The sequence below is a fragment of the Artibeus jamaicensis genome, unplaced genomic scaffold (genome assembly GCF_021234435.1).
Source record: "Artibeus jamaicensis isolate MK-2021 breed Jamaican fruit bat unplaced genomic scaffold, CSHL_Jam_final contig_387, whole genome shotgun sequence".
In the NCBI taxonomy this organism is placed as follows: Eukaryota; Metazoa; Chordata; class Mammalia; order Chiroptera; family Phyllostomidae; genus Artibeus; species Artibeus jamaicensis.
The window spans coordinates 16471811-16498722 of record NW_026521812.1 but is presented as its reverse complement, the minus strand read 5'-3'; the positions used below and the strand labels follow the sequence as shown (position 1 = coordinate 16498722).

General features: G+C 36.8%; 1 protein-coding gene and 1 pseudogene across 1 annotated transcript in view; both read left to right on the top strand.

Annotated features, from left to right (window-relative positions):
• The first annotated feature begins 6364 nt into the window (after positions 1-6364).
• LOC119058693 (non-POU domain-containing octamer-binding protein-like) lies at positions 6365-7793 on the top strand (annotated as a pseudogene).
• A 6373-nt stretch (positions 7794-14166) lies between these two features.
• Positions 14167-26912, top strand: part of RFX6 (regulatory factor X6) — a 53023-nt gene continuing 40277 nt past the window's right edge. The window contains exons 1-4 of the mRNA XM_037158127.2: positions 14167-14389; positions 14687-14843; positions 17579-17702; positions 19262-19323. Of these exons, the coding sequence (XP_037014022.2) occupies positions 14167-14389; positions 14687-14843; positions 17579-17702; positions 19262-19323 (566 nt within the window). The remainder of the gene's footprint in view (positions 14390-14686; positions 14844-17578; positions 17703-19261; positions 19324-26912) is intronic.

Sequence of the window (26912 nt, the reverse complement as noted above, 5' to 3'; positions counted from 1 at the left end):
AATTTTCACATATGTGGAGATTCTGTAGATATATTGCTTTTATTAATTTCTAATTTAGCTCCATTCAGATAAATGTTCTTTAGGATTTCAGTCCTTTCAAATATGCTGAGATTTATTAATAGCTTGGTACATTTGGTAAATGGTCCATATGCACTTGGAAAGAATGTGTATAGAGTTGGGGATAGTGCTTTGGAGGTATAGTTAAATCAAGTTCTCTGATAGTTTTGTTGAGATCTTAACTGATTCTTATGTACCAGTTCTACCAATTATTAAAAGATGAATGTCAAAATTATTAACTGTGATTGTGGGCCTTCTGTTTATCCCTTCAGTTCTCTCAGTTTTTGCTTCATGAACTTTGAAGCTTTGTTATTAGATGCATACATAGAAAGGTCTTAAAGAATGGATCTTTTTATCAGTATTAAATGCCTCTCTTTATCTCTGGTAAATTCCTTGCTCCAAATCTACTTTGTATTATGCCAATATAACCACTACACTTTGTATAGAACTTTAACAAGAGTTGTTGACCATTTCAGAAAATCATATATCAATAGCAGTACCTCTCAAAACCAAAATATCTTCACACCAATATTATTTTGCATGTCTAACTTCATTTATGTGAGTCTACGTTTAGATGCAAACATCCATTGCCTTAACTGGGTGTTTTAGTAGGGTATTTCATGTTAAAATATTTGGTCATGCCTGAGCACATATCTATTACAACGCATACTATTTAGTATTAATTATCTTGCTTTAGTTTACTCTTTACATTAGAGCCAGTGCATTACATTGATTAAATATATGTGAGTAGTTGTTTGCAAATTTAGATTTGGTGTAGTAAAGGAAATATTATAAAGTATTTCTTATAAAAGGGGACATGGGGATGTGGGCTGGTAGGACTGAGGATAGACTGACCTGGCTCCTGCACTGGTGGGAGGTCTAACAGCCGTGGCACCCCTGGTTAAGGCTGTAAACATTCAAATCAGGCAGGGCAGGGCTTAATCCTGGCTCCTCCTTCATTAATCATAAGACCTTAGGAACGCCATTTACAGTTTTTGGGTCTTTTTCTTCATGTTTAAAAAAGTCATGTTCACACCCACCTCATAGAATCAGTGAGGATAAAATGACATAACATTTAAAATACTCAATATAGTTCCAATTACATAATGAGTGTGGGGTATGACGTGTTGTTATTAAAACTGAATAAAGCCCTTAATTCCTATAATGCATCTTGAGCAAAGTGGTATATACTATTAATGATATAGCTATTGATAAGCGCTTTTGGAACTTGCATCCCACACTAACTCATAGGTTTCACGTGCTAATAATATTCCACCATTTGTTTTTTCCAATCATGTGGAATCTTACTCCTTTCATTTTGATTATTCCCTGTGGGTCATGAACTTGCTTTCAGATATATTGAACCCTTAGTTTTTTATTTCCGTTTTTTTTTAACTCTCATCCTTACATTCTCATTGACATCTCTTATTTCCCTGCTGGGCAGCATGACCGCACACGGGGGAGGGTGAGTTTCTATCTCTTTGGCTGTCGTCAATCTGTTGTGCAGCCATCATTTTGCTGGGTGAGTCTAGGCTTCCTCGGCAAGCTTGGATGTGCCGTCTCACTGCAAGAATTATGGTGCCTCCCTGAATGGGAGGGAACTTCATTTCCTGCAGGATTTCCAAGGCTACCCGTACAAAGGGCACTTCATGCCTACTGAATGGAGCAGTGAAGACATCATATCCTTCTGTTTCTTGGTACAACAAATGTTAATAAAATATTGGAAGGTCATCAATTTGAAAAAAAATCACTGTACAATATTAACCGTTGAGTTAAACTCAGAATTTCATTATCGATAACATGCATTTGTATTTACAGAGATTTTCATGAGTACCTACTATTCCAGCTTAAAAATTTGGATTCAGTCTTATCCAAGTGGATTATGAGATAATTGGAAGTCTAACATATACCAATTGTTGGCTCTCTGGAATTACTTTTTTTCATGTGAGCTTGTGATTATTAACACACCGGAACAAGGTCAGAACAGAACTCATCCTTACCATGACCCTGACTTTACTAAAGTCTTTCGTTTTACCTTAATCATATCCTGTCTCAACTACTGCAATTTCCTTTTTCTAAATGGTCTTTCTCAATCCTGTTATTTCGAACACTAAGTGAATGCAGGAGGCAGCTGGCAATCCATATATTATTTAATGGAACCTTGTCATAGGAAAATTTTCCATTAGTTTCATTTTCCTTATATGGTCTACCAGCAAGTCATATAATGACCTTGATAATTGGCCTACTATCTCCGGAGAGACCAATTAACATTTATGTCTCTCATGTCTTCTTTCAAAATTAACTCATAGTTAGAAACAGATAATCAACTACCTTTTTGATGTGATTTAAGTTATGAATTAGTAGTTATAATAGCTATGCTGTAAGGATGAAGTGGCTATTTATTCAGTTCATAAAATTGGAAATTAGTTCACATTTACTGTAAGTTTGTGAATAAGCTTAATATGCACTTTGGTTTTACATCTGATTTTATGTTGCCCTGCTTGCCAATGAGTCTAGTTTCTGGAGGTGTGAGCAAACAAAAAGTACAAATCAATCAACCCAAAATGTGTAATCATATGTAATTATTTGCTTTCCATGTTAGTGTAAATGTTACTATAGTTTACTTTTAGTACTATGTGCTATTTAAGTTTAAGTTGATATATTATTTCCAAAGTGATATATTCTGACTTCTTTTGATACACCCATTTAATGTTGAAATATATTTTGCTAAGATTCACCATAGTTTTATATATATGGAAACTCACATTTTTAGTACCATAGAATTTAGAAAAAAATTATCAAAAAGCATTTTTATTTGAAATAATCATTTGATGTCTTTAACTATTTTTTGGTTTTATAAAACTTAATATCAAAGCTACTTTCTGACTGCTGTATCCCTCACTGAGTCCTCCTCTCCACTTGTATTTATTTTCTAACCTGAAATTCATGATTTTTTTAATGTGCAACATGATCAACAAACAATTTTGGTCTAAGGATAAAAATGGGTTCTATCACTTTTCTATATATTTTGCATTTTCTTGCTTTATGTTTATATTATATTTTAAATTTTTCTGCAGTATAATAAAAATTCTCTTGAAATTTCACTTCATATCATTATAAATGGCTAACTGAAAACACAAGATATGTAACTTATACATGCTTTCTGCAGCAACAATCATTCAATTATTTATTTCATGTAAATGGAAATAACAGTAATTAAGAAAAATATTCTACATATAATGACATATTCACTTATTTAGTACTCACTGACTGTGGAAATGGAAATAGAAAAATTATCCCACACTCTTCCTTACAGGAGCTAGAGAAGGACCTAGCAATGTACTGGTGTTAGTTAGCCTTCTTGTTCTTCAAAGTGGAGAAGACAAACCCAGGGTCCAGACATTGCTAAGAGTGTACAGTGCTGAACATGCCAGAGTGCTGAATGTTCCTTGGAACATATTCCCAACAGAGTCTCTTTAGGGGTGGTCCTGATACCCAGTCTCCTTTGGGGTCTTCAGAGTCTCTGGTCTGTTTACCTTTTCCACTGAGCATACTCATGTGTCTATGCAGTGTGCTGGATATAGTGTTATTATTCATGACCTATGTGTGCCATGGTACGAAGAACCATACCAGGAAAGCATTGCTGAGACTACTAAGAAACTGTGATCACATTCTTATTCTTCAACCTGCCCTCCATGCTCCCCCCTCCTTCTGTCTTTAACTGTATCCTCCACACTGCCTTTGTGATTGAGCCAAGGCTAAATTATAATGCAGCTGAAAGTGTACTTTATTATATCTCTAAGGCTTTAGACTATGGCTGGGACATATCTCCGTTCACGTATTCTGCAAGCTTTCTTTGTCTTGATGTAATAAATGTATAAATCATGACATGTTATTGACAACATTCATTTTAACTGATTCCCTGGATATGAGGTGGGTCTCTGCATTTTTCACATGTATTTCAGGTAATTCTGTTACAGATGGTACAACTTCAAGAAGTACCATTTAATCCTTGCATTAGATATAACCAACTACCTCTTCTCTTGATCTAATGTTTACTTACTTATTACACTCTTCTATAGTTATCGATCCTCAACTGGCACCCAAAAGCAGTATGTTGTGGAAAGAGTAGCATTTACTTAGCTCCTCCAATTGATAACTTGTTCAGTAGAGATGACACATTGAGCTCAAAGCTATCAAACAGAGTGAGAGATGAGGAATAAATGCATTGTATACATGGTCCTGGACCCACAGCCTGGAGTTAGGAGGTAGTTACCCATTACACTCAGTGATAAGTTACAAAACTAGTGATTTAAGCAAAACTAATCTTGTCAAGCTTGGGAAAATTATATGAGTTCTACAAAGAGTTATTGGTTTCAACATTATATTTAAAAAACAATGTACTCATCAAAATTTCTAGTGATTGTTGGTCAAATTATTATACACAATAAAGTGATTACAATTAGCATACTTACCAGTCAATTTTATAAAATACAAAAAAATGGAATGTTAAGAAAAAAGCTACAATCTTCACTATTCAAGGAACAGGAATTCTAAGTAAAGGAACCATTTAAAGTGTATTTCACAATTGAACAATGGTATACAATGCTACACTGAGAATAAAAAGTAGTCTGGAGCAGCTATTAATTCCAAAAAAATGAGAATGGATTCATGATAAATCACACATGCTACCTCCAATTTTAAATAATTTAATTTATTTTACATTATGATAGTAGATAAAATATGACTAAATTTATGCTTACACCATGTTTGCTAATTTTAATTATTGCCTCATTATGATAGAAATATTAAGACTAAAAAGCATTCTGTTTTTGCCCACTTCTTCCAAATGATCACTGATAGGAAAATGAAGCAGTTTTTTGTCTTCATCTTACAGACTACACATTATACTTCGAAATTAAATGCTGTAAAGTAGCATATTTTGTTACAGAATTTGTTTTCTAAAATAATAGGCACCTCAGCCCAAGGCCAATACAAAATAGGTGGTATATGTATAATACTGTAAGTCAAAAGTTCAAAAATGAAGCAGAGAGAAGCTCTTAAACATGCTTAATTTATTTGGAGGAGTAAGGGTTCAGACTTGGAATATCTTATTCTGTTTATGTCCCTAGTATGTGTCTCTGTGTGGACACTTCATTTCAAAGAGTCAACTGCAGAATTCTCTGGGCCTGGGGCTGGAGAGAGAGATGCCTGGGAAAATACAAGCCACCTGTAGGGAGAAACTCTCAGGAGCTGCTTTAGAGTGGACTGGGGCACCCAAGTTTCTCCCCCAAATGAGATGTATGTGTATATCTTTGAATGTGTAAACCCACTCATTGAATTCCTTAAAAAGTCAAGTAGAAAATAAGAACATATGGCCTACATATAAATGGACTTATAAGGTAAAAACTATTTTTCATTTGGCATTTTTTGTATATTACCTTAGTTGATCTCTATATGAACCCTTTGAAGTAAGTTAAATTCAAAATCCCTCTCACCTTTGAGTTCTATTCTTCTTCATCTAAAAACATACACAAAAGCCCTCTTCAAAAATATACTGCTATGTACTCACTCTTCAAAAAACTGCTTTTCTCACTTGCTACTGCTACTCTGATGTCTCTAAAAGATCAATTAACCTTTTGTGAGATGTAAGGCTACCACCAGTCAGTTACTGCATCAGTTAGTTTTTGCTGATTCTTCAAGTAACGTTAGTACCTGCCATTCACCCCATTTCCAACTACACACTTCTTTTCCTGGCCCTGATCACTGTCCAGGTGAAATGTGGCTATGGCTTGCTAGAAAATTCTTTTCCTGGATTTTCTCCATATGAATCTACCTTTTACATTGATTTACAATTATGGAAAATGGGTTTTCTGCCCACATGGAAACTCTCTCTGTCTCTGTCTCTCTCTCTCATCAACTGTCTCAGTCTTCTCAGCCATTTTCTGCCATTTCCTTTTCTTTCTTTCTCTTCTTCGTTCTCTGTTTCCCATTATTTCTCTGTCATCCTAGATGCAATAAGAAGGAAAAAAGAGGAAAGAAAAAAATTACCATGGCACAACCAAAATTGAAGGATGAAGAAATGAGACTAGAAGACTAAAAAACAATGAATGGAGACACAATTCCTTGAAATTTACAAGACGGTAGTAAAACTAATAGCTCATATTTTAAGAATAAGCCTGTGAGGTGTGTCCCAATTTTGTAAATTACTTTCAAAAGAGCGTCTTACCTCTATTCTTGGGACAGTAGAGGCTGTGTAGCATTGCTGTTACTCTGAGGAGAGAACAGGCAGTAGAGGGGTTTAAAAATGCAGAGCAACAGAACTTTTAACTTGGAGAAGCAAAACTGTGCTCCAAGGAAGCGTCATCAACATCATGACCACCAACCAGCAGCAGTAACAGCAGCAGCGGCAGCAAGAGCAGCAGCAGCAAGAGCAGCAGCAGCCATGCCACCACCACCAATACCTGCAAAAGGGCAGCAAGCCAGCAGTCAAAATGAAGCCTTTACTATTCATCTGAATAATTTTTAGAGACCACGAGAGAAAACCTTCACCCAGCATAGTGGGCCCTTTGTGGGCAATTTTCCTCCTGACTTCACTGAGGAGGAAATGAGGAAACTGTTTGAGAAATAAGGGAAGGCAGGTGAAGTCTTCATTCATAAGGATAGGGGCTTTGGCTTTATTCGCTTGGAAACAAGAACCCCAGCGGATATTTGCTAAAGTGGAGCTGGACACAATGCCACTCGAGGAAAGCAGCTGCATGTGCGGCTTGCCTGCCATAGTGCGTGCCTCACACTTTGAAACCTTCCTCGGTGTGTGTCCAATGAACTGCCGGAGGAAGCCTATTCTGCATTCCACCAGGTTCAGAGGGCTGATCATTGTGGATGATCGAGGCCCTTAGGGAAAGTCATCGTTGGATTCTCAGGGAAGCTGGCTGCTTGGAAAGCTCTGGACAGATGCAGTGAAGGCTCTTTTCTGCTAACTACATTTCTTTTGCCTGTGACTTTGGGGCCCATTGACTGTTAGATGATGAAGAGGCACTTCCAGAGAAGCTGGTTATGAAGAACCAGAAATTTCACAAGGAGTGGAAGCAGCCACCTAGATTTGCCCAACTTGCGTCCTTTAAGTATGAGTGCGCTGGAAGGCACTCACTGAGATGGAGAAACAGCAGCAGGACCCAGTGGACCGCAACAATGAGGAAGCTCGTGAGAAACTGGAGTTGGAGATGGAGGCTGCTCACCTTGAGGCGTCATCTGATGAGGTGTCAAAAAGAACTCTAAAAGATGGAAAAGCTGCACAACCAAGAAGTGCAAAAATGAAAGCAGCTGGAGTTCAAGCAGGAAGAGCACAGGTGCCGTGAGGAAAAGATGCAGTGACAGCAGGAAGAAATAATGTGGCTACAGCAGGAGGGATTCAAGGGAACCTTCCCTGATGCATGAGAGCAGGAGATACGGATGGGCCAGATGGCTATGGGAGGTGCTATGGGCATAAGTAACAGGTGCCACGGCCCCTGCTCCTGTGCCTGCTGGTACCCCAGGTCCTTCAGGACCTGCCATTCTGATGCCAGATGGGACAACCTTGTGATTGATGCCCCACCCCGTCCCAGCAAAATATCAAACGCTTCGGCCAAGATGCTACAATAGAAGGAATAGGGGCAATTGGTGGAACCCCTCCTGCATTCAACCATGCAGCTCCTGGGGCCGAATTTGATCCAAACAAACCTTGCCAATACCAATAAAATTGCATTGTCTAGTTTCCCAAAACCCTTAAGAGAAGGACCATTTTTGGACTAGTCAGAATTTTACCCTGGAAAAGTGTTAGGGGTTCCTTCTAATAGTAAGGTCTTCCCTAACTGTACTAGGAAGTATGCTGGAGGCGGAGGGCAGGGGAGTGGTGATATTTAACAAATGAATTCTGTGTGGTATATCCTAATCATATGTGTGTGGTGCATTGCTGAAGTCTCATGTGATTATTGAGGGCCTGGGAGGGAGGGAACAATGGCAAAGTAGATCCAGTTAGAGCCCCCATTAATCTTGATCATTCCATTCTTTGTTTACCCTGTTGTATTTGCTTTCTCATTCTTAAATTCCCCAACCCCAGAGACACTGCCACATATACCACAAAACCCACAAACATCCCCCAATGACCTTGTCCCCACCACTCCATTCACTCCCAGGCGGGAATTCAGGCAAATGTCTGTAGAAGTCACAGAGAACATACATATGGTTCTGTTTTATCCCATAAATTATCCCTTCATGCCCTAAGGAAGACATTTCCTCTCAGGGATCATTTTAGCATATCTTTTAAGAAAATCTTGTGTTAACTTGTCTCCATCTTTTTCTTGAGTCATTCTGTGAATGGCCATTTTGTCTCTGATGTTGCTATTTACAACTCAAAAAAAGATTATATTTATTTATTTTTTAGAGAGGGGAAGGGAGGGAGAGAAACATTAGTGTGTGGTTGCCTCTCGCACCCCCCAACTGGGGACCTGGCCTACAACCCAGGCAGTGCCCTGACTGGGAATCAAACTGGCAGCACTTTGATCTGCAAGCTGGCTCTCAACCATGGAGCCAGAGCAGCCAGGGCAGCTTGCAGCTTTTCTTGACAGGCCTAGTACAGGCTTGGGAATGGGCTTGCCGTGTGCTGAATGTTGCACAGTAGCTCTCAGCCTTGCCTATCTTAGGTAGTTATGCTGTGCATTTTTAAATTTCTGCTTATTTAAAGTGTTTGTCTTTATTCAGATAAAAGCCACCATTTTCACTATTTCTAAGTGTATAATTCAGTGATTTTTAGATTATTCACAATATTGTGCAACCATCACCACTAATTCCAGAACATGTTTATTACCCCAAGAAGAAATCCAGTGTTTAATAAACAGCCCCCCTCCACCACCTCTAGCCTCTTGCAGTCATTAATTTACTTTTGGTCTTTATAAACTTACTTATTCTGGACATTTCATGTACATGGAATCACATGAGGTTTATATTTGGCTTCATTCACTTAGCATAATGTTTTCAAGGTTCACTCATATTATAGCATATATCAGTACTTCATTATTTTTTATGGCTGAATAATATTCTTTTTAAATACATGACATTGTATTTATTCAACAGTGGGTGGGCATATGGGTTGTATTTACCGTGACTATTATGCATACTGCTGCCATAAGCATTTGTATACAAGTTTTTATGTAAACATATGCTTTCAGTTCTCTTGGGTACATACTGAATAGAATTACTGTGTCATATGACAATTCTACATTTAACTTTCTGAGGAACTGCTATCACTGCAGAGTAATACAAATTCTCTTGAAATGTACTGCACTATTTTACATCCCCACCAGCAGTGTATGAAGCTTCTAATTTCTCCACATTGTCACCAACACTTATTTTTCTGTTTCTTTTTTTCAATTGTAAATCCTAGTGGAAATGAAGTGGTATCTTATTGTGGTTTTGATTTGCATTTTCCTAGTCCAAATGATATTGAACATCTTTCCATGTGCTTATTGGTCATTTGTTTATTTTCTTTGGAGAAATACCTGTTCAAATCTTCTGTTCATTTTAAAATTTGTCTGTTATCCTTTTAGTATTGAATTATAAGAATTCTTTATATATTCTGGTCAATAGACACTAACCAGATAGGTGATGTGCAAATATTCTGCTATTTCTTGTGTGTTGCTTTTCCATTCTGGTGATAGTGTCCTTGGTTGCATACCTTTTAATGGAGTTCAGTTCATCTATTTTTTTATTTGTTGTTTGTGCTTTTGGCATCATATTTAAGAAATATTTGCCTAAACCAAGGTCATGAGAAAATTTACACCCCAGTTTCCTTCTGAGAGTTGTAGAGGTTTAGCTCTTATATTTAATCTTTGATCCATTTTTGAGGTAATTTTTGTGTATATTATGAAGGAAAGTTTCAAATTCATGTGGAGAGGTTTCTCTTGAATGTGGATATTCAATTCTTTCAGCAACATTAGTTGAAAAGGCTATCCTTTCCCTACTGAATGCTCTTGGCCCTTTGGAAAAATTAGTATTCCCTTTATTTGCTTTGGGATTCTGTTTTTAGGCTCATAACTGGCTGTGCTTTTATTTCAAGCAGTGTTCAAGCAAAATTTAACTGCCATGGCTGAAGTCTTTTTTAAAGAAAAGTTTTGTTGAGCCAAACATGCAAGCTAAAAAGACCAGTCTTGGAGCATGAAGTCTGAACCAACTGCAGTATTGCTCGGTGGAAAAACCTGTATGTCTGTGGTTCCCGAGTTTGTAAGCATTTTTACACCCCCTGCAGGAGGGCAGGGGAAGGAGAAGAAACATGTAAGCCGTTGTCTGAAAGAATTTACAGTAGCTATAGGCAAAAGGGGTGGCAGAAGTGAAGCAGGGTCAGCTCTGGGATAGGTGCAGAGCCCACAAGGAAGAAGAGTGGCTCCTTTGGACTGGGGGCCAGTAATCTGGAAAGTTTATAAATAAACATGCTGAGGTTCCTGGGGTTTGCAGGCACCTGGCTATTTTCTCTTTTGGGTGATTGAGGAAATTACTATCTGGAAGTTAACCCGGAAGTTACAGCAGACATGCGCGTATATGAATGTTGAGTCTTTGTTGAGCTGGTCCAAAGCTGTCAATGGGCTAACTGTTCTGTGTCTTTCTTTCATTCTCTGGCCACTGTAATTTAATTTAGAACGTCTCTTAGGAATGCCCTCCTTGTCATAAGCAACGGTGTGAAATGTATTACCTGGAGGCAGAATAAAAAGCACTTTCTACATTTAAAAAGTTTTGTTGGTAAACAGGAAAAATTAGATGAAATAGGAACTTTCACAGAAGAAGTTTCATAGAATATGATCACTCCAGGTCATACTAAGCCCAGAAATAGTCTAGACAAGGAGAAAGATGTTCCCCAGCATCTTTCTGCAGTGAGAAGAGAACATTTCTTTCCTTGTCTGTGAGCACTAAAAATGATCTATAGCGTAAAAACATTATATACCTTTTACTGAGAGCTTACTGTTCCAGGTACTGTATTAGGTTTTTCTTTATTTCATTTAATTCTTAATAAACCCTATATTGTGATGTCTTATTTCAGTACAACTTGAGTCAAGTAGCCATTTCCAAAGGTGATTTTTAAGGAAGTGTTTGTTTCTAGGAGAAGCAGGTAAGGTAAAAAGGACAGCAGGACAGAGAAAAGGAAGAAGCCAACTAAAGATGGGATTTCAAGAATTGTCCAGGAAAGGATGTTTCAGCTGGATGTCGTAGAGGGGCTCTGGAGTGTAAATTGCAACCCCAGTGTATCCGCCATGAGACCAGTGAACTTGGCTTTTATTCTCCCTACTCATCAGTCACGGGCTAAAGGCTACCAAGGAAGTGTATAAACACTGAATCACTTGGACTTTCTCTGTCTGTGGACGGTGGTGGTCTGGTAACCAAGGCTCTTCCCTCCAAAGAGTCTCAGGTGCTCTCAGGCAGTGCTGGTGGAGCTGGTTCCTAAAAAGAAAAGAAAAAGGAGGCAGAAGCTGGGAGAATGGTGTCAGAATACCTGAGAGGGACCCAAAGGGACCTGGGCAGAGCAGCCACAGTCTGCTACAGACAGGTACTAAGTGTTCCAGCTGAGAGAGAGCGAACCGAAAGGGTACGTGGCCGGACACAAGGAGGATGAGTGCGTCTGACTTCAAATCCTTTTTCCTTTCCCCCTTACTGTGAGAACTTCAAGAATTTCCTTTTTCAGATACCACTGTTCATTTTTCTTAAAACAGAATAATTTTCTTCAGATATTCTTAGGGTCAGTCAGATTGCATGCAAAATTGTGTGTGTGTGTGTGTGTGTGTGTGTGTGTGTGTATTTATAGGCTTTTTCTCCCTGGGGGGGAGAGAGTCTATGATGTAAATAAATTTCTTAAAGGAAATATAAAAAACAAAATGTCATGAACCACTATTTTAAAAGGTTATCTTCTTTTATTATTATTACTTTACTTACTTGCGTATTTCCTTGCCTAGGATCTTATAACTTGTTTTTCACCATATGTCTCTAAAACTTTGGTCACTTGAACTCATATTAATTATACTGATCACAAAGGCAATTGAGGGTGACAGCAGGTCCCTACTCCCCATTTTGAGCACTGCTTTCACTGCTTCTCCTAAGTTTAGGAAGGACTGGCATTGATTCTCTGTCAAACATCTGGTGTAATTTACCAGGGACGCCTCTGGCCCTGGGCTTTTTTATGTTGGACATTTCTGAGCATCTATTCAACCTCTTCATTTGTTACAGGTCTATTTAATTTCTGTTTCCAAGTAGAAGCACAAAGAGCTTACACATTATTTTGTTAAGCTAACAGTTTACTTAAAATTAAGGCAAAAAGTTCACTGAGGGCCTTAAATGATCTTGGTTTGTGTTTGCATCGATCAGTTCAACTCAATAATTGCCAGATACTCACTTTCTGTCAGTATGACTTACACACACATACACACACAGAGACAACCTGGATACCAAATTTTTAAGAATTCAAAAATAAATCCCAGTATTTTTCTAACGTTGCTCTTTTGATTATACGATCTAAGTGGGCAGGCCTTTTGTGTACACAGTTAATCAGTGGAACTTCCTTTATAGGATGAGTCTGAGAGTGTCTTTGTAAAGTGGAAAAATTCTAAACTTTAGTATTATAGATCTAAGCCCCACTGCCTGAGAAATTTCTGAGGCTCCCTGAGAGGAGTATAGTTTCAGACCTTTGGGTGCCTGGATGGGTGGCTGGCTCCAGCCTGAGCCCAGCTGCTGGAGGTAGGTAAGGAGAAAGATTTAGACAGAGAAATAATGCCTCCTCAACAAGTGGTGCTAAAAAATTAGAGAGATGTAAGTACACCCATAATGCTGGCTGCATAGGCCAGGTAATGCTCTTAGGCTGTGTTACTTCTTCTCCCCATAAGTCACCCTTCAGCCATCTACCACCTTGGGTCTCATTCTGTTTTCTTTCATGTTAAATTTTGATTTAATGTAGCAATATTAAATTCAAGTTCAGGGGTGTTTTCTCTTTCTAATATTCCAAGAGAACATAACAGGCTGTGGCTTGGGTAAGGCAATATAAACCAAAACAAGATCCTTGATCTTTTTGGACAGTGCTAGGCATTTAGTTGTCAAAAGAACAGATGATGAAATGAAAAATTATGTGGCAGACAACAGTCACCCCAACTCTCTACTGATTTCCCTGTCTTAAAGGGAGCACACATTATCATTTCCAATATGTGTGACTCTTGCCGTTTTGGATAGAAAATTAAATATATTGCGATTTCATTTTCATTTCAACAAATGTCCATTGCACTACCCAGAGGTATAAAAGATGAGGATCCGCAGGGATATGTTTAAATCACAAAATACTGTCAGTAGGAGCGAATGCACCTTTTCCTCCAAGCTCAAGACTAGAATCTCTGGGAAAGCGAGGCCTGGGATTCTGAGTGCTTGTGCACCCGCCAGCCGGGCAGTCGGGACACAATGTGATGCGATGGTATTCGTCCCCAGATCCCTGAGGAGAGCCCTCACCAATCCCTCGGATTGCCCCGGGAATAAATAAACCCAGCCCAGGTTGTGAGAACGGAACGGTGCTCTGGGGTCCCCCTTTTCCTGGCCCGGGCTCGCTCTCAAGGCTGCGTGTCGTTTGTGTTTCCTGAGAGTAGGGAGCGGACGTCTGCTCTCCCCCAACCCCCCGCCCTCACCCGCCCCCAAAAGACACTGGATCTTTTTCTGGTGTTTCAGGAAGCTTCTGGTATGAAAAGTGTCCTCGGGCTCAGCACAAGCTGAGAGAAAGGGAGGAAAGAGGAGGAAGGAGATGTGGAGGATGGGACTCCATTGCTCCGCCGAGACGCGCGCAGGTGAGGATGCCAGTTTTCGAGTTGTGCATCAGTCAGGACCGCAGACAGGTGGAGTAAGGCAGTCCTGCCTCGGCCCACCTGGTTTCCTGGGCGATCTGAGCTGTACTTGTGCAAGGCTTTCCTTCCCCTCGCCGCCGCGGGGATCCCGAGCCTGAGGACCCCGCCCCTGCAGCCCAGGTCCCCAGCCCCGCCCAGCCCCGCCCTGCCCCAAGCTTCGGGCTCCACTGGGAGCCGGGGAGTGGAGGCGCCCAGGTCCCCCGCGGCCAGGAGGATGGCCAAGGTCCCGGAGCTGGAAAACGCCTTCTCGCAGGCTCAGCCTTCGCCCCAAGTTTCCTCCGAGGTCCAGGACGAGTGTTGTGTGCAGCTCCTGGGCAAAGGGTTGCTCGTTTACCCCCAGGAAAGGGTGTACCTGGCGGCTGAAGCGCAGCCCAGAGGCGCGCTGGGCAGTGGAGAGAAAGAAGACGACTCGGAGCTGCCGATGGGAGTTAAGTCAGGTGAGTGCTCTGCTCTCTGCGGGGAACTGATTGGAACCGAGATTGATATAGTCTAAAAAAGGCATCCAGTAAAAAAAGTAATAAACATACCGCAAACATGCAAATATGTAGAATGTTCTGTTCAGATCTTTGTATTTCCCCCTGGGAAATATTGTTCACTGGAAATCAAGGGACTTCTCATAGGTGTCCTCCCAAACCCTATAGGCCACCCCGTTTGTCGCAAAGGTACATTAAGAGGCTACTCCACTGATTTTTTATATTCTGATTTTCTGTCTCATCTTTTCAAATTGCAATCAGAAATGCATGTAAGCAATGGCAGCTTTTCCTCTGAGGAAGAGGATTCGGACAGTCGCGACAGCAAAACCAAAGCCGCAGACCCGCACCTGTGCCAGAAGAAAACCGTCACGCAGATTATGAAGGACAAGAAGAAGCAGACCCAGCTCACTCTGCAGTGGTAAGACCCCTCCCGCCCACAGGCGTACACTTCAGCCCTTGTTGAGTTTTAAAAGTCAGTGTCTTCGGAATCTTTGCTTTCCTCATTTTGCTTCTCCCTTTTTAAACTTTTTTTTGGTAGGAAGTTTAAAAGACTAGTTAGAAATTCACTTCAATTTTTTTTCACTGAGTTATTTGGCATAGAAACATATTTTGGTGCTGATGAAAAATGAACTACAACACAAATAAAACCACATCACGTTCTTCATTATTGACTAAAACTATAATTCATTCAAATGTAAGCAATAATGGGTGGTTTTATGACTTATTTGCTTAACATGAAATCAGTTTCCTACTGTATATTTGTTATTTGGTAGTTTTGTGTTTATAAAATATGATTCTTAAAAATAACGTGGAAGGATGAGGATCTTAACATTGCCTTTATCTATAAAAGGGCAAATTTAAAAACAGTGCATTGGCCATAAGGCGAAACGTATTTGAAATAGAAGAAGTAGAAACAGTTAAGATATCGCTAGTAACTTACATAGATGTTCAATTGTTTTTATAGCACCTGTCATATGTGATTTATTATAGTAAAATGCCAAAATTGGATTTTTGTGGAAAATCTTTTAATACCAACAATTTATCAGTAGACTCTCTATATAGAGAACATTTTGTAATATTGATCTAAAAGGAAGAGGGATCTAAAGTAAAACATCATATTAAACTTCCCCTCAAAGTGTGAAGAAGCAAGAGTATATATTTTCACCCAAATTCCAAATAATAAGCTAGTTAAGTAAAAAGTTCTATCCACTGATAAGTTGCATAATCTGTTTATATATAAAGTATTATCTAAATCTTAGGAAAATACAAACAATCATTAAAATTAGTAAATCTTTGTTTATTATAACATTAAATTACAGCTTTATATACTGTTTTTATAATTATATACTCTTTCAAATATTTGAAATATAAACCCTTCAAATATAAACCAGTGATCCCCTAAAGTTATGGTTTAACTATGAAGTTGATGTCACAACTTACTAGTTAAGAATACACCAACCAGAACAGTAAATAATTGAGCTAATGATCTGGAATATTTAGGGTACAACTATTTAATTAGGATAACTAGGGCAAAAATGTTTTGATCTCAGTTATATTATGAAGATTTTTCAAATGATCACTTTAATTTTTTTCAGTTCAAATTGAATGAATAAAAACAAACTTCTGTTTATTTTATAAATATGAATGCCTTACAATTAAAGAAAGAAGTTATACTCCAAGTTAATATTGTACTTATGCCTCGGACTGCTCAGTTTGAAAGACAAAGTCAATGCCTGCAACATCAAAACAGCCCGAGAAAGTGGGCATTATGTGCATGTCATTAACATATAATTTTTAAATACTTGAGTGTTTCTCGGTGATTTTCATTAAAATATTCTGCACCTTCTCCCCTCAAAAGTGATTATATCTATCTATCTATCTATCTATCTATATCTATATATCTATCTATCTATATATCTATCTATCTAACCTAAGGGAGTTATTTATACCTTGAGAATTTTCCATTAAGGTTATAGATGATATTGAGGATGGTAAAAATTAGAACAGAAAGTTAAAGTGAAAAGGCTGATTGAGTAACTCCAATTTTCACTGTCAACTAGGTGTTTGGTTTTATGTGTGCAAATCTCACTTGGTTTTGCTTCTTTTTTCCCTTTTTCATAGCAGAATAAATGTCTGATGCTTTACCTGCTGACAGAACATATCTTTTGCCTTCTATCTCATGTACATTGGGAATATGTTAAATCAGAGATCTTAAAGAGTTGCACTCAATTTTAATCTAAATGCATACTTTGTATTGCATTGTTCTTATATAGTAGTAATTTTGAATTTACTACGCATAAATTTCGTAAATTTTAACCAAAATCACTTCCTGAATTGTTAGAAACACTGGAAATAGAATCTACAAGTTTCGATTTCTTGATTGCTGTTCAGAGATTTGTAACTTTTAAATATATATCATTACATTTACCTAAAATGTGTTTAATTGCAATTATAGACATCCAAACAATAGAATTATCTCTAAATTTTCAAAGTCTGTGTGATTGTATTTATAATATAGAGCTTAATTTATATCATATTTAGAGGTATCTATAGAGAATTACATAGTGTTTCAAATGTGCAGGATATTTTAGGTAATTATAGTATTGCTAGAGGCTAAGGTGTAGGATGAAAATAGATCAGTACTATTCTGGAGTTAAGTGAAGTGAGTTTACCTTTAGTTATTTTCCAAATACATGCATCACCGTGTTTCCCTAACCATTCAGGTTCAGGACTAGTTTGTGCATAACATTTGCCATCCTAAAGTCTGGCAGCCCTTTAGCATTGGAAATATTTTTTTTTTTAAAACCCATAATTTTCAGTTTCACTATTCACGTTTGTATCTTACAGAACAAACCCCAAGAACAGGAGGGTTTACAATACATAGAAATAAGACCTCTTCTTTAGGTGTGGACCAGGCAGGAGTGGTTTTATGTTAGCCATATTATTTTAACCCCATTAACAAGTGTTCATGGGGGTTCCTGCACTTCTGACATTAATCTATTATCTTATTTTGAATAATATCCAGAATATGTCTACTCATGAATTCCTTTGTATAAAGTGTCTTCAAAAATGGGCATTAAATAAATATGAAAAGGAAATAGAAAGGGAGAAATAAGCAGAATGTTTGATTTGACTTTTTGCTTTTTTTCTTAGGCTTGAAGAGAATTACATTGTGTGTGAAGGAGTTTGTTTACCACGGTGCATCCTGTATGCACACTATTTAGATTTCTGCAGGAAAGAGAGACTGGAGCCAGCCTGTGCAGCCACCTTTGGAAAGGTAAGTGGCACATAGTGGCTCTACTATCTTACAATTAAAGTCTTGTGAGACAGAGAGGATGGGAACAAGTTCATCTGAACAAGTTTTCATGTAGAATATTAACAAATTTGTTTCTCAAGCATAAACAAAGTCTCTTAAGAGCTATATCTGGAGCTGTTACATATTTTACTTTGATTTTATCTACTGTATGTTTTACCTTGAACAATTATGTTCTAAATGTTAAAACCCTGCCTCCCTGAAGGTTTACTGTGACCTTAAAGGCAACTGCACTTGAGCAGTGGTATTTCCTTTCAAAGAGGGATTTATTAAAGTGTGTGGCTGGACTGTATCGAGAAGCAAAATTAAGTGGAAGTGACAAGTATCTTGATAATGCAATTGATTATTATGTTTATTATTTAGTGAGTCCAAGTAAGAGAGTTTTTAACAGACTTTTATTCTATTACATAAGTATCGATCTTCTCATCTCCACTTCACTCTATCTCCAAAATGTTACAGGATTGATTGAATTTCTCTCATTTTTATACATTTCTTTCTACCCAAATTGTATGACTAGGATGGGAATCTACAGAACTGACATTATATATTTATATACATTGATATCATTTTTGAAATCAAGAAACACTATCAGTATCTTGTGAAAGTCTTGTTCTTTGAGATTCTTATGCTTGATGGCCTAAGAACCTAAGATGTCCTGAAAAAACTGTAGGAAGCTTAATTAAGTCTCAAACATTGTGTCTTATATAAACTGAAATCCAAGTTCTAACCTGTAGAGGGACTCATTGCCCAGAAAATAATGAATACTGTGGTTCGGCCTCTCAGTTCTTTTAAAATAAAATGGTTTATTAACTTAAAAAAACCTATTTATGAGAGTAGTGAACATGGTCACCCAGTGAGTTAGGCTCCAGCTGAGACTGTGACTAATTTGTGTGACACCTTCTTAAACATTTTTCATCTCTTCAGAACTCTGCTCAGGCATACTATAAAATAGGGAGATTGGATAAGACAACTTTTAATGTTCATTTTAACATTACTATTTTATGAGACCACCTTATGGCACTAATTCTTATCTGTTAGGGAGTGTCGTGAAACATCCCGAGAATCTGATAGAAACTACGAAACCAATTCCCAAGAAATGAACACGTACACAGTTTGCCCTGGAGCCTTTAGAAGATCAGTATGATTCTCCTATAATCCAGATTAAAACTCCTGCTTCATGTAGAAGAGATTTATGTTCTTTAATCAGATGTTAACTTTTACTTTGCCAGTTTAGAGAAAGAGACACAGAAAAGAAACATTTCAAAACACTGCTGTGGAGATCCTGTAGAGCAGAAAAAGTTTCGTGTGTCCCTCGGGGTTGGAGATGGATATTTAATTCTAACCTCTGGATAGAATTACTGTAGAGAAACTCAAATCTTTCCACTAGGTCGATAAAGTAATAAGTGCCTTGGACAATTTTAACTTGAAGGTCAACACTTATTTTCTAGAATTAATTAGTTATAGGTGATCTGAAGTGGAACCATACACTTTCTAAAAACTAAAGTAATTTATTTTCTTTTTAGACAATTCGCCAGAAATTTCCTCTCTTAACAACACGGCGACTTGGAACAAGAGGCCATTCAAAGTAAGACATGTCAATAAGCATGTATCAGACCAGTGCATGTGATACCTTGTGCATGAAGATTGACACAATGTCAAATAAATGTTGTCTTTATTGGTGAATAGAACCAGGTATTTTCTTCTTGATGAAGCAGACTTCTACCAACTGTAAGAACTAAAAAGAAAAATGAGTGGACTTTCAGACAATATTTAAAAAGCAAAATTTGCAGAGAAATCACAATATTTTTTCTGATGAAATAACTCAAACAAATAATTTGCATAACCTTAAAGCCACTCCTGAAGGTACCAGTGTCATGAAGGGCAGATGTAGGTATCTAAATAAGTGACCAAACAGAATTCATGCTTCTGAAGAGCGAGGCCAAAGCCAGGGGTTGAAACATGGTTCAGGTTCTTCCTCTGCTTTTCTTTCAGATAATAATTTTTAGAATCTTCTCTTTCCCCTTGAAGAAAAATAACACGCCCCAAATGACCTCTTTGGTCATCTTTTAGTGTAAATATAAACATAAGCAAGGTGTCATATATTCCTTCTTTTGGTGATGTTAGCTATTTTTTTTATTTGTGGTCATCTTTGTACAACTTGTAGATATAGGTTTTTGTCCATCAATTATTTGCTCTTTTCAGTTTTTAGTTTTTTATTTCCTTCTGCTTACAAACACATCCAGATCTCTTTTATGTTGATAAAAAAATAAAATTATTTCACACCTCTCTGCTACTCTTTCTAATTACTGTTATTTTTTTCTTTGATATTTCTTGAAAGGGTAGCTATCTGCTCCCTTCTCCTAGTGTGAATCACATGCCTCTGTTCTAGTCATTTCTTTACTAGCCATTGGACAGAAACCCAGTGGCTTATTTGCACTATTACTCATCTTCCTTGGCACCTGTCTAGCATTTGAACCTGCTGAAAATGTCCTCTTAAAATAAAGACGTAATAAAACTTCCTTGATGGCTTCCCCATCACAGCTCTGCCGGGTCTTCTTCCCTTCCCTTCCTCATTTTTCAGTCTGCTCAGTGTCTCCTTCTGCCCTAAAATCTAGTTCAGCACTGTCCAGTGAAATAAAATGCAGCCACATAGTTGAAAACGTGCTAGTAGCCACATTTAAAAAGTAAAAAAAAAAGAACAGATAAAATGGATTTTCATGTTTCATTTAATCCAACATATCCAGAACACTTAATTACTGTGTAATTAAAATAAACATTACTAATGAGATATTTTATGTTGTTTTCTAAAAGAAAAGTTTTTGAGATCCAAAGTGTATTTTACATTTACAGCACACATCTCAGCTCAGACTGGTCTCATTTCAAGTGGTCAGTGTCTACATGTGACTAGTGGAGACTATTGCCTAGCTCAGTGTTGTTAGTCATTTGCCAAAAAAGAGGTCCTTTTCTTTGGACTTCTCTCGAACCTCTCTGTTTTCACTCTTACTTTCACAACCTGGCCTTGACTCAGTCTTTCCAGTCCATTCAATACACTTTTTTCCAAATTGACCTAAAGTTCAGATTCTATCATGCCTCTCTCATGCTCAGAAAATTTCACCAGCTCATAATTTCTACTATGAAAGATACATTTTTCCCACTTTGACATTCAAGGTCTATTAAGATTTAGTCCCAACCCATGTTCCTATCTTATAGTCTACTTCATTATTTCTCAGCATGAAACCTATGCTCTCCCCAAATTATTGTCCTATTACCCATTGCTTCACTCCCAACTGTCACCCCTTTGTTTATGCTGTCTTACTCCACTGAACAGGATGTTTTCCCTCTGGGTACGCTGAAATATCATACATTTAAAAGAATATCCCATGAACCATCTCTTCTTCAGAATCTTTTCTTAGCTTCTTGATTTATTTTAGGTTCTTTCTATGTACTCTCATAACAGTCTGTTGGTACCTATATTAATGTGAAATTAACTTATTTCTTCCACTCAACAGATAGTGTTTTGAGGATAGAGACTCTGTCTCATTTGCATTCATATTTTATCTGTTGCCTGATATATTACAGATCATCAATTAGTATTTATCTAATTGATTCCAATTGATATTGACAGTATTGTGACCTCAGAAGGAGAAATAAAATGCCAAATTAAAAGATAATATTGGATTTTTCCTTCTAATCAAGTCAGCTTTTTTCTAAAGTTGAGTCAGTCTATCTGGCTAATTCTTACTGAATTTGATTTCTACTGAATTGTGTGTGGTGAAAAGATCAGTCAGTATTTAAGTAGACAGATAACAGAAGAAGAGGCAAAGCAATGCTGAGAAATCCTCTTCATAGGATTTACGAGAGAGCAGGTAGGCGGGCTGCAGAGAAAGTCAATTAATGCCAGAAGGAGACTTTGAAATCAGGGATGAATCATTAACCCCGTGCTTTGTGACACTGTGAGGCTCTTACGTTTAGGTTTATGCAACAACACCGGACAACTTCAGGCGACTTGTTGGGATCTAGGAGTAGACATGCCCAAGAGCAAAGCAATGACAATTCATATTTTCTTCTACCTTTCTGACATGCCATTTTGTTTTTTATAATTTGCCTAAATATGTCTGGTATTTAGATATCATTAGGAATAAGAAATTTTCCATACGTAAACTAGGATGTTGAGAGATGCGGGAAAATGTAAAGTTTGTGTACTTTGTAATTGGTAATGTTTTGATGTAATTACTCTTAGCTAGGTAGTTCTTCTGTTTTTATACATTTCCAAAAAATACCCTTAGATTTTTATCCTGAGAGACAGTATATGTAAAAAGGCAGCCTTGCCTAGTAGTTAGCATAAAGTTTGAAGTTGGACAAATCTAGCTCTAATTCTTTACTTCCATACAGAGCTGTGTGTGACTCTAGATGAATTGTCCAGCTTTTCATCAGTAAAACATCTATCTCATAGTTATGTTGTGAATAATAAAAGAAATAAAGCATAGGAATGAATGGAGAAATGAATATAGTTTCAACTTTACTATTTTTAATAATATGAAATTAATCACTCAGTGCATCCAAGTATCAGCAGTGCAGTTAAAGTTATTATTTACTAAGACATACACACACATTCCCCATAATCCTTTTAATGATGAAATTGGAATTCCTGTGTTTTACAAATGAGAAAACTGCAGTTTAAAGATTATTGACTTGCCCAAGCCCACACAGATACTATAAAATAATAATATTGGCATCTAAATAAATGTTTATTTGGCTCTAAAGTTTGTGCTTTGTCAACTAGTAAAACCTACTTCTTTCTGATATCAGTCATATCAAGACAAGAATTATTTAATTAAACTTTGGTTTTTTAAGGTATAAGTTTTATTGTTTTTTTCTGATCTAAGTTTTAAAAATTTATTAATCAATTCTTTTTCAGAGAGCTAACATTTTCTCAAGCTTCAATCATAAGGCATTTTAAATTATTTTATACTTATTGGGATATATTTATATTTTATATTAAAACAAATTTGTTGTACAAACCTAATTTTGCTAATTTTTGCCCTAGACATTTATACATGTTGGTATATTATCTTCACACTCATTTCTAATAGATGTTTAATATTCTAAAAATTTACATTTTATTAAAGGTATTTTTATGTCTATATAAATAGGAACAAATTATTAATCAGAAATACAAATGAAAAAGTAAGCATATTTTAGAAAAATAGGAAGTTATAATTTCTCCCAATTTTACTAGTAATTTTGTAAAACTTATTTTATTGTCATACTGTTTAGTGCAAATTCCCTAAATGTATTATTGCTGAATTTTTATTAAACTATTTCAAAAATAAAAATAACTTGGGTATTAACTTATTTTAACTTTTGTGGATTACATAATAAAATATATTAATAATGGTCATTTAAAATATAAGTTCTCAATTTTTGCAAAATTCTTATGGAATATGCTAGACTATGTCCAATAATTTCATTTGGGTCTCTCAGAATTTATTTTAGATCATCATTAACATAAAAAATTCAAAAGATTCATCTGTATTGTGGGCACCAGATGAACCACTATTTCTAAAACTATCCCAGGTGCTGTTAATGTCCATGAAACAATGTCACTTTTCAGATTGTACTGGTTAGCGTGTGAAATTCTACAGTGTGTAAAGCACTGATCGATGGTGACAAAGAGATGATTAGTAGATTCTAAAAAAATAGGAGTGAATTCTGTGTTTATTTTCAAGTTCTGTTTCTCTAAGTCCTGACATAAGTGAATTTTAAAATGGTCAGTCCAAAACAGCCAGAGCCAAGAGTGTATTCAACTCAAAGGAAGGGAGAAAATACTTTGTAGAGACAGCTACATTGAAAACAACCACAAAAACAAATGGGCACGATTGCTAGGTAGGGCCTGTTGTCAAAAATCAAAAACGTTTAAAAATTGACTAATTTGTTTTCAGTGGCAAGTCAGATATTCCTCATGGGACGCCATTGCTGTCAAAGGTTATGGAAAAAGGTCTCTGAAGATTAACGCTCTGGGTCAGAAAGCCTCACCCTAGAGCATCTGACCTGAGTGTGCTTTGGGGACAAAGCCAGTGTAGTTGCAGGCAACATGAGCATCTCAACTCCCCACCCCGCCCTTCACCCTTAACCCTTAACCCTTATTACCCTCCCGGCCAAGAAAATTAATATTCCCAATGGTGGATTCTTCCCAATCGCAACACCAAGATAAAAACTGACTTTGCTTTTTTAAAATTTACACCCAATGCCAAAAATATACACCTGATTATTTTTGTGTGATGTTTTTAAATTTAGATTTCGAATAAATAAAAATAACAGAGCATTCTGTAGGTACAAAAGAGTAATGAAAAGCAAATGTTGCTTATTTGATGTTATAAATTTATTATAGCAAGAATGATCAATCCATTCATATTTATACTGATGTATAAAGCATGGTGCTGAAGAGTTTCTGAGATGTAGAGAATAATAAGATGTAGAGTACACGGTGTCCAAAAACTTCCAGTATTAATCAGTATTTATTTAATAAGCACTTTGCTGAGTATCCTGAAGATGAGTAGGCCCCGGGGATATGATGATGAGCAAAAGGAGCCAGTATCCCACCGTACTCAGAATAACTCAGAGTCAGGGAGAACACAATTGAGTAGACTTCATGCACGTGGTAGACTGTTTGATTTGAAGTTACATTTTAATTTCTTGTAGACTTTGATCAGTTGGATCTTAGTTTTCAGACGTGATGAACAAAAGCTATTATCTTATTTATTAGTGGTGATTTAGTAGGTTAATAAAACTGATATGGCAGCTGCTCTTATCAGAGTTAAGTTATTGCAAGTCCCTGAAAAGCTTAATCCCATCATTTCCTTATCAGTTGTCATTTGCGCAGTGTAAACTAACATCAGGGCTACTAGATCAGTGGGAACATCTGTTTCAGGAATCCTGTATAACCACTGAAATGGAAAAGAAGAAATGTAGGTGTACACACGGATCAGCAAATGAAGAAAAGTATTAGATACAACGTAAATATTTCAGTAGTAAAAATAAAAAGCAGCAGTAATTGCACTAGTCCTGTGAAAATCTCTTATATTTTATGATGTGTTAACTTTAAAATGTGGACACAAAAATTAATGAATAGTATTTCTTTATTCTTAAAATGTAAATAATGTCTGTTACTTAATATAAGGCTGTGGACAGTTGATGCTCATAAACACAATTTTGTTAGTTCACAAAGACTGCTTGCATTATGAAAACATTTTCTCAGAGAAACTAGCTAATCATACACAGGATTTTAAATCATTTATTATCTATATTCTTTTTAAAATTTTATTTATTTATATTTAGAAGGGAAGGGAAGGAGAGAAGGAGAGAAATATCAATGTATGGTTGCTTCTGGTACATCCCCTGCTGGGAACTGGCCTGCAACCCAGGCATGTGCCTTGACTGGGAATCGAACCCTTATTATCTATATTCTTTGATAAAAATAGATAAAAAACCATTTAGGGAGAAAGAACTGTGCCATGTTTATTCAGAGTAACCCACAGGACAGGCATCAGGTAGTGATATAGAAATTGAAACAATTAGTTGTCCCGCAGTGAAAACTTTACTTTTTAACTTAATACGCACCAGCTTATGTTCTTATAATGCTGGAATATTTCTGGTAAATATTTATTAGCAAGTTTATTTTAGGGAACTATATTAACAACAAAATAGTGCTGTAAAATTTTGAAATGAGATGAAAACTCCATGTGTTTGTGGCATGAAATCACCCTCCCCAGGTTTATGAGGTATGTGTTTTAGCTGTTAGGAGGATGGAGAGCGATAATTTGTTATCTGCTCTATTTGCAAAGACACTGAATCATTACTCAGATCATGCCATGTACCTAGTCAGACTAAAAGGAAGATTAAACTAGAAAAATTATATTATCACTTTAGAAAAAACTGTATATGAATGTGCTAGAACATTATAGTGGCCACTGCAAAACAAAGATTTATATTCCTAATGTTCTTTCTACCTAAATACACTGATTCCGATGTTGCCTTGTATACCTACCTATACTGGGCAGTTTGTTCCACTCCAGTATCTTGCAGATAAGCTGGAAATACACAGTGCTAGGAGGAGGTTTTTGAAAATGATTGGCTTTAAGAGAATTTGCTTTTTATCAGTTTCTAAATTTTTAGCAGGATACATGGACTCATCCAATAAATGAGGATTTTTCTTTACAGTAATGTCTAAGGGGGAACACAATGAAGGGAAAGGTGCAATTTTCTTTCTCCAAATCTTACAGTTTAGTAGGTGAGGTAAGCCATGCATACACATACCAATGGTATGGGGTATAAAGCTCTACCGGATAAATGACCAAGAGAAGAATTCAAAGGATGGAGAACTTAGTTTTACCTGAGAGACCAGGCAAAGCTTCCGGCATTAATGCTATGCCTGGAGGCATGGGTAAGAAAGGAGCCAGGAAGGGAGAGTATTGAGTATTGTTAGTGGAGAGACAGCTCAGGAAAGTAAAGGCACCAAGGTGGCAAAGCACAAGTTATTTATGGAGAACAAGTCATTCTGATAGAATAAATAAGTTTATGCAGTCTTAGTTGTAGGATTAAAGGAGTTAGTAGATTTACTTATATACTTTTAGATAAGAGAGTCTTTAATCTCTACCAAACTTAAAATTGTTCCATTTTTAAGTATATACCCTATGCATGCCTTTTATTGACAAGTTTCCATTCATAAAGTTTTCATTATAACACATCATTATTTTTAACTTTTTTAATGACATTAATTTATTCAACAAATATTTATTGGTTTCCTATTATAGGTACTCCTTGTTTACATATGGAATTTCAAATATGAAACACCCAGTGGTATAGTTCTTAATGATTTCTTAGTTATCATTGCTTAATATGATTCTTACTAAACTAGATGAGGGGGTGTGTATGTGTGTGCAAACATATTCAAACTATATTTTGCTTAAGAATTTCTAATTATAGGTAAATTGAGATACTAATATTTCTATATCCATATCCATCCACCCATCCACCCATCCGTCCTCTTATACATCTATCTCCCTTTTGCATCTCGAGTATGGAGACAGCATGGTATATTGACATGAAGACTGCTTTGTGGAGTTATGGGTTTGAATTTTGTCTTCAAAACCCATAGCCTTTTCACAAAATCTT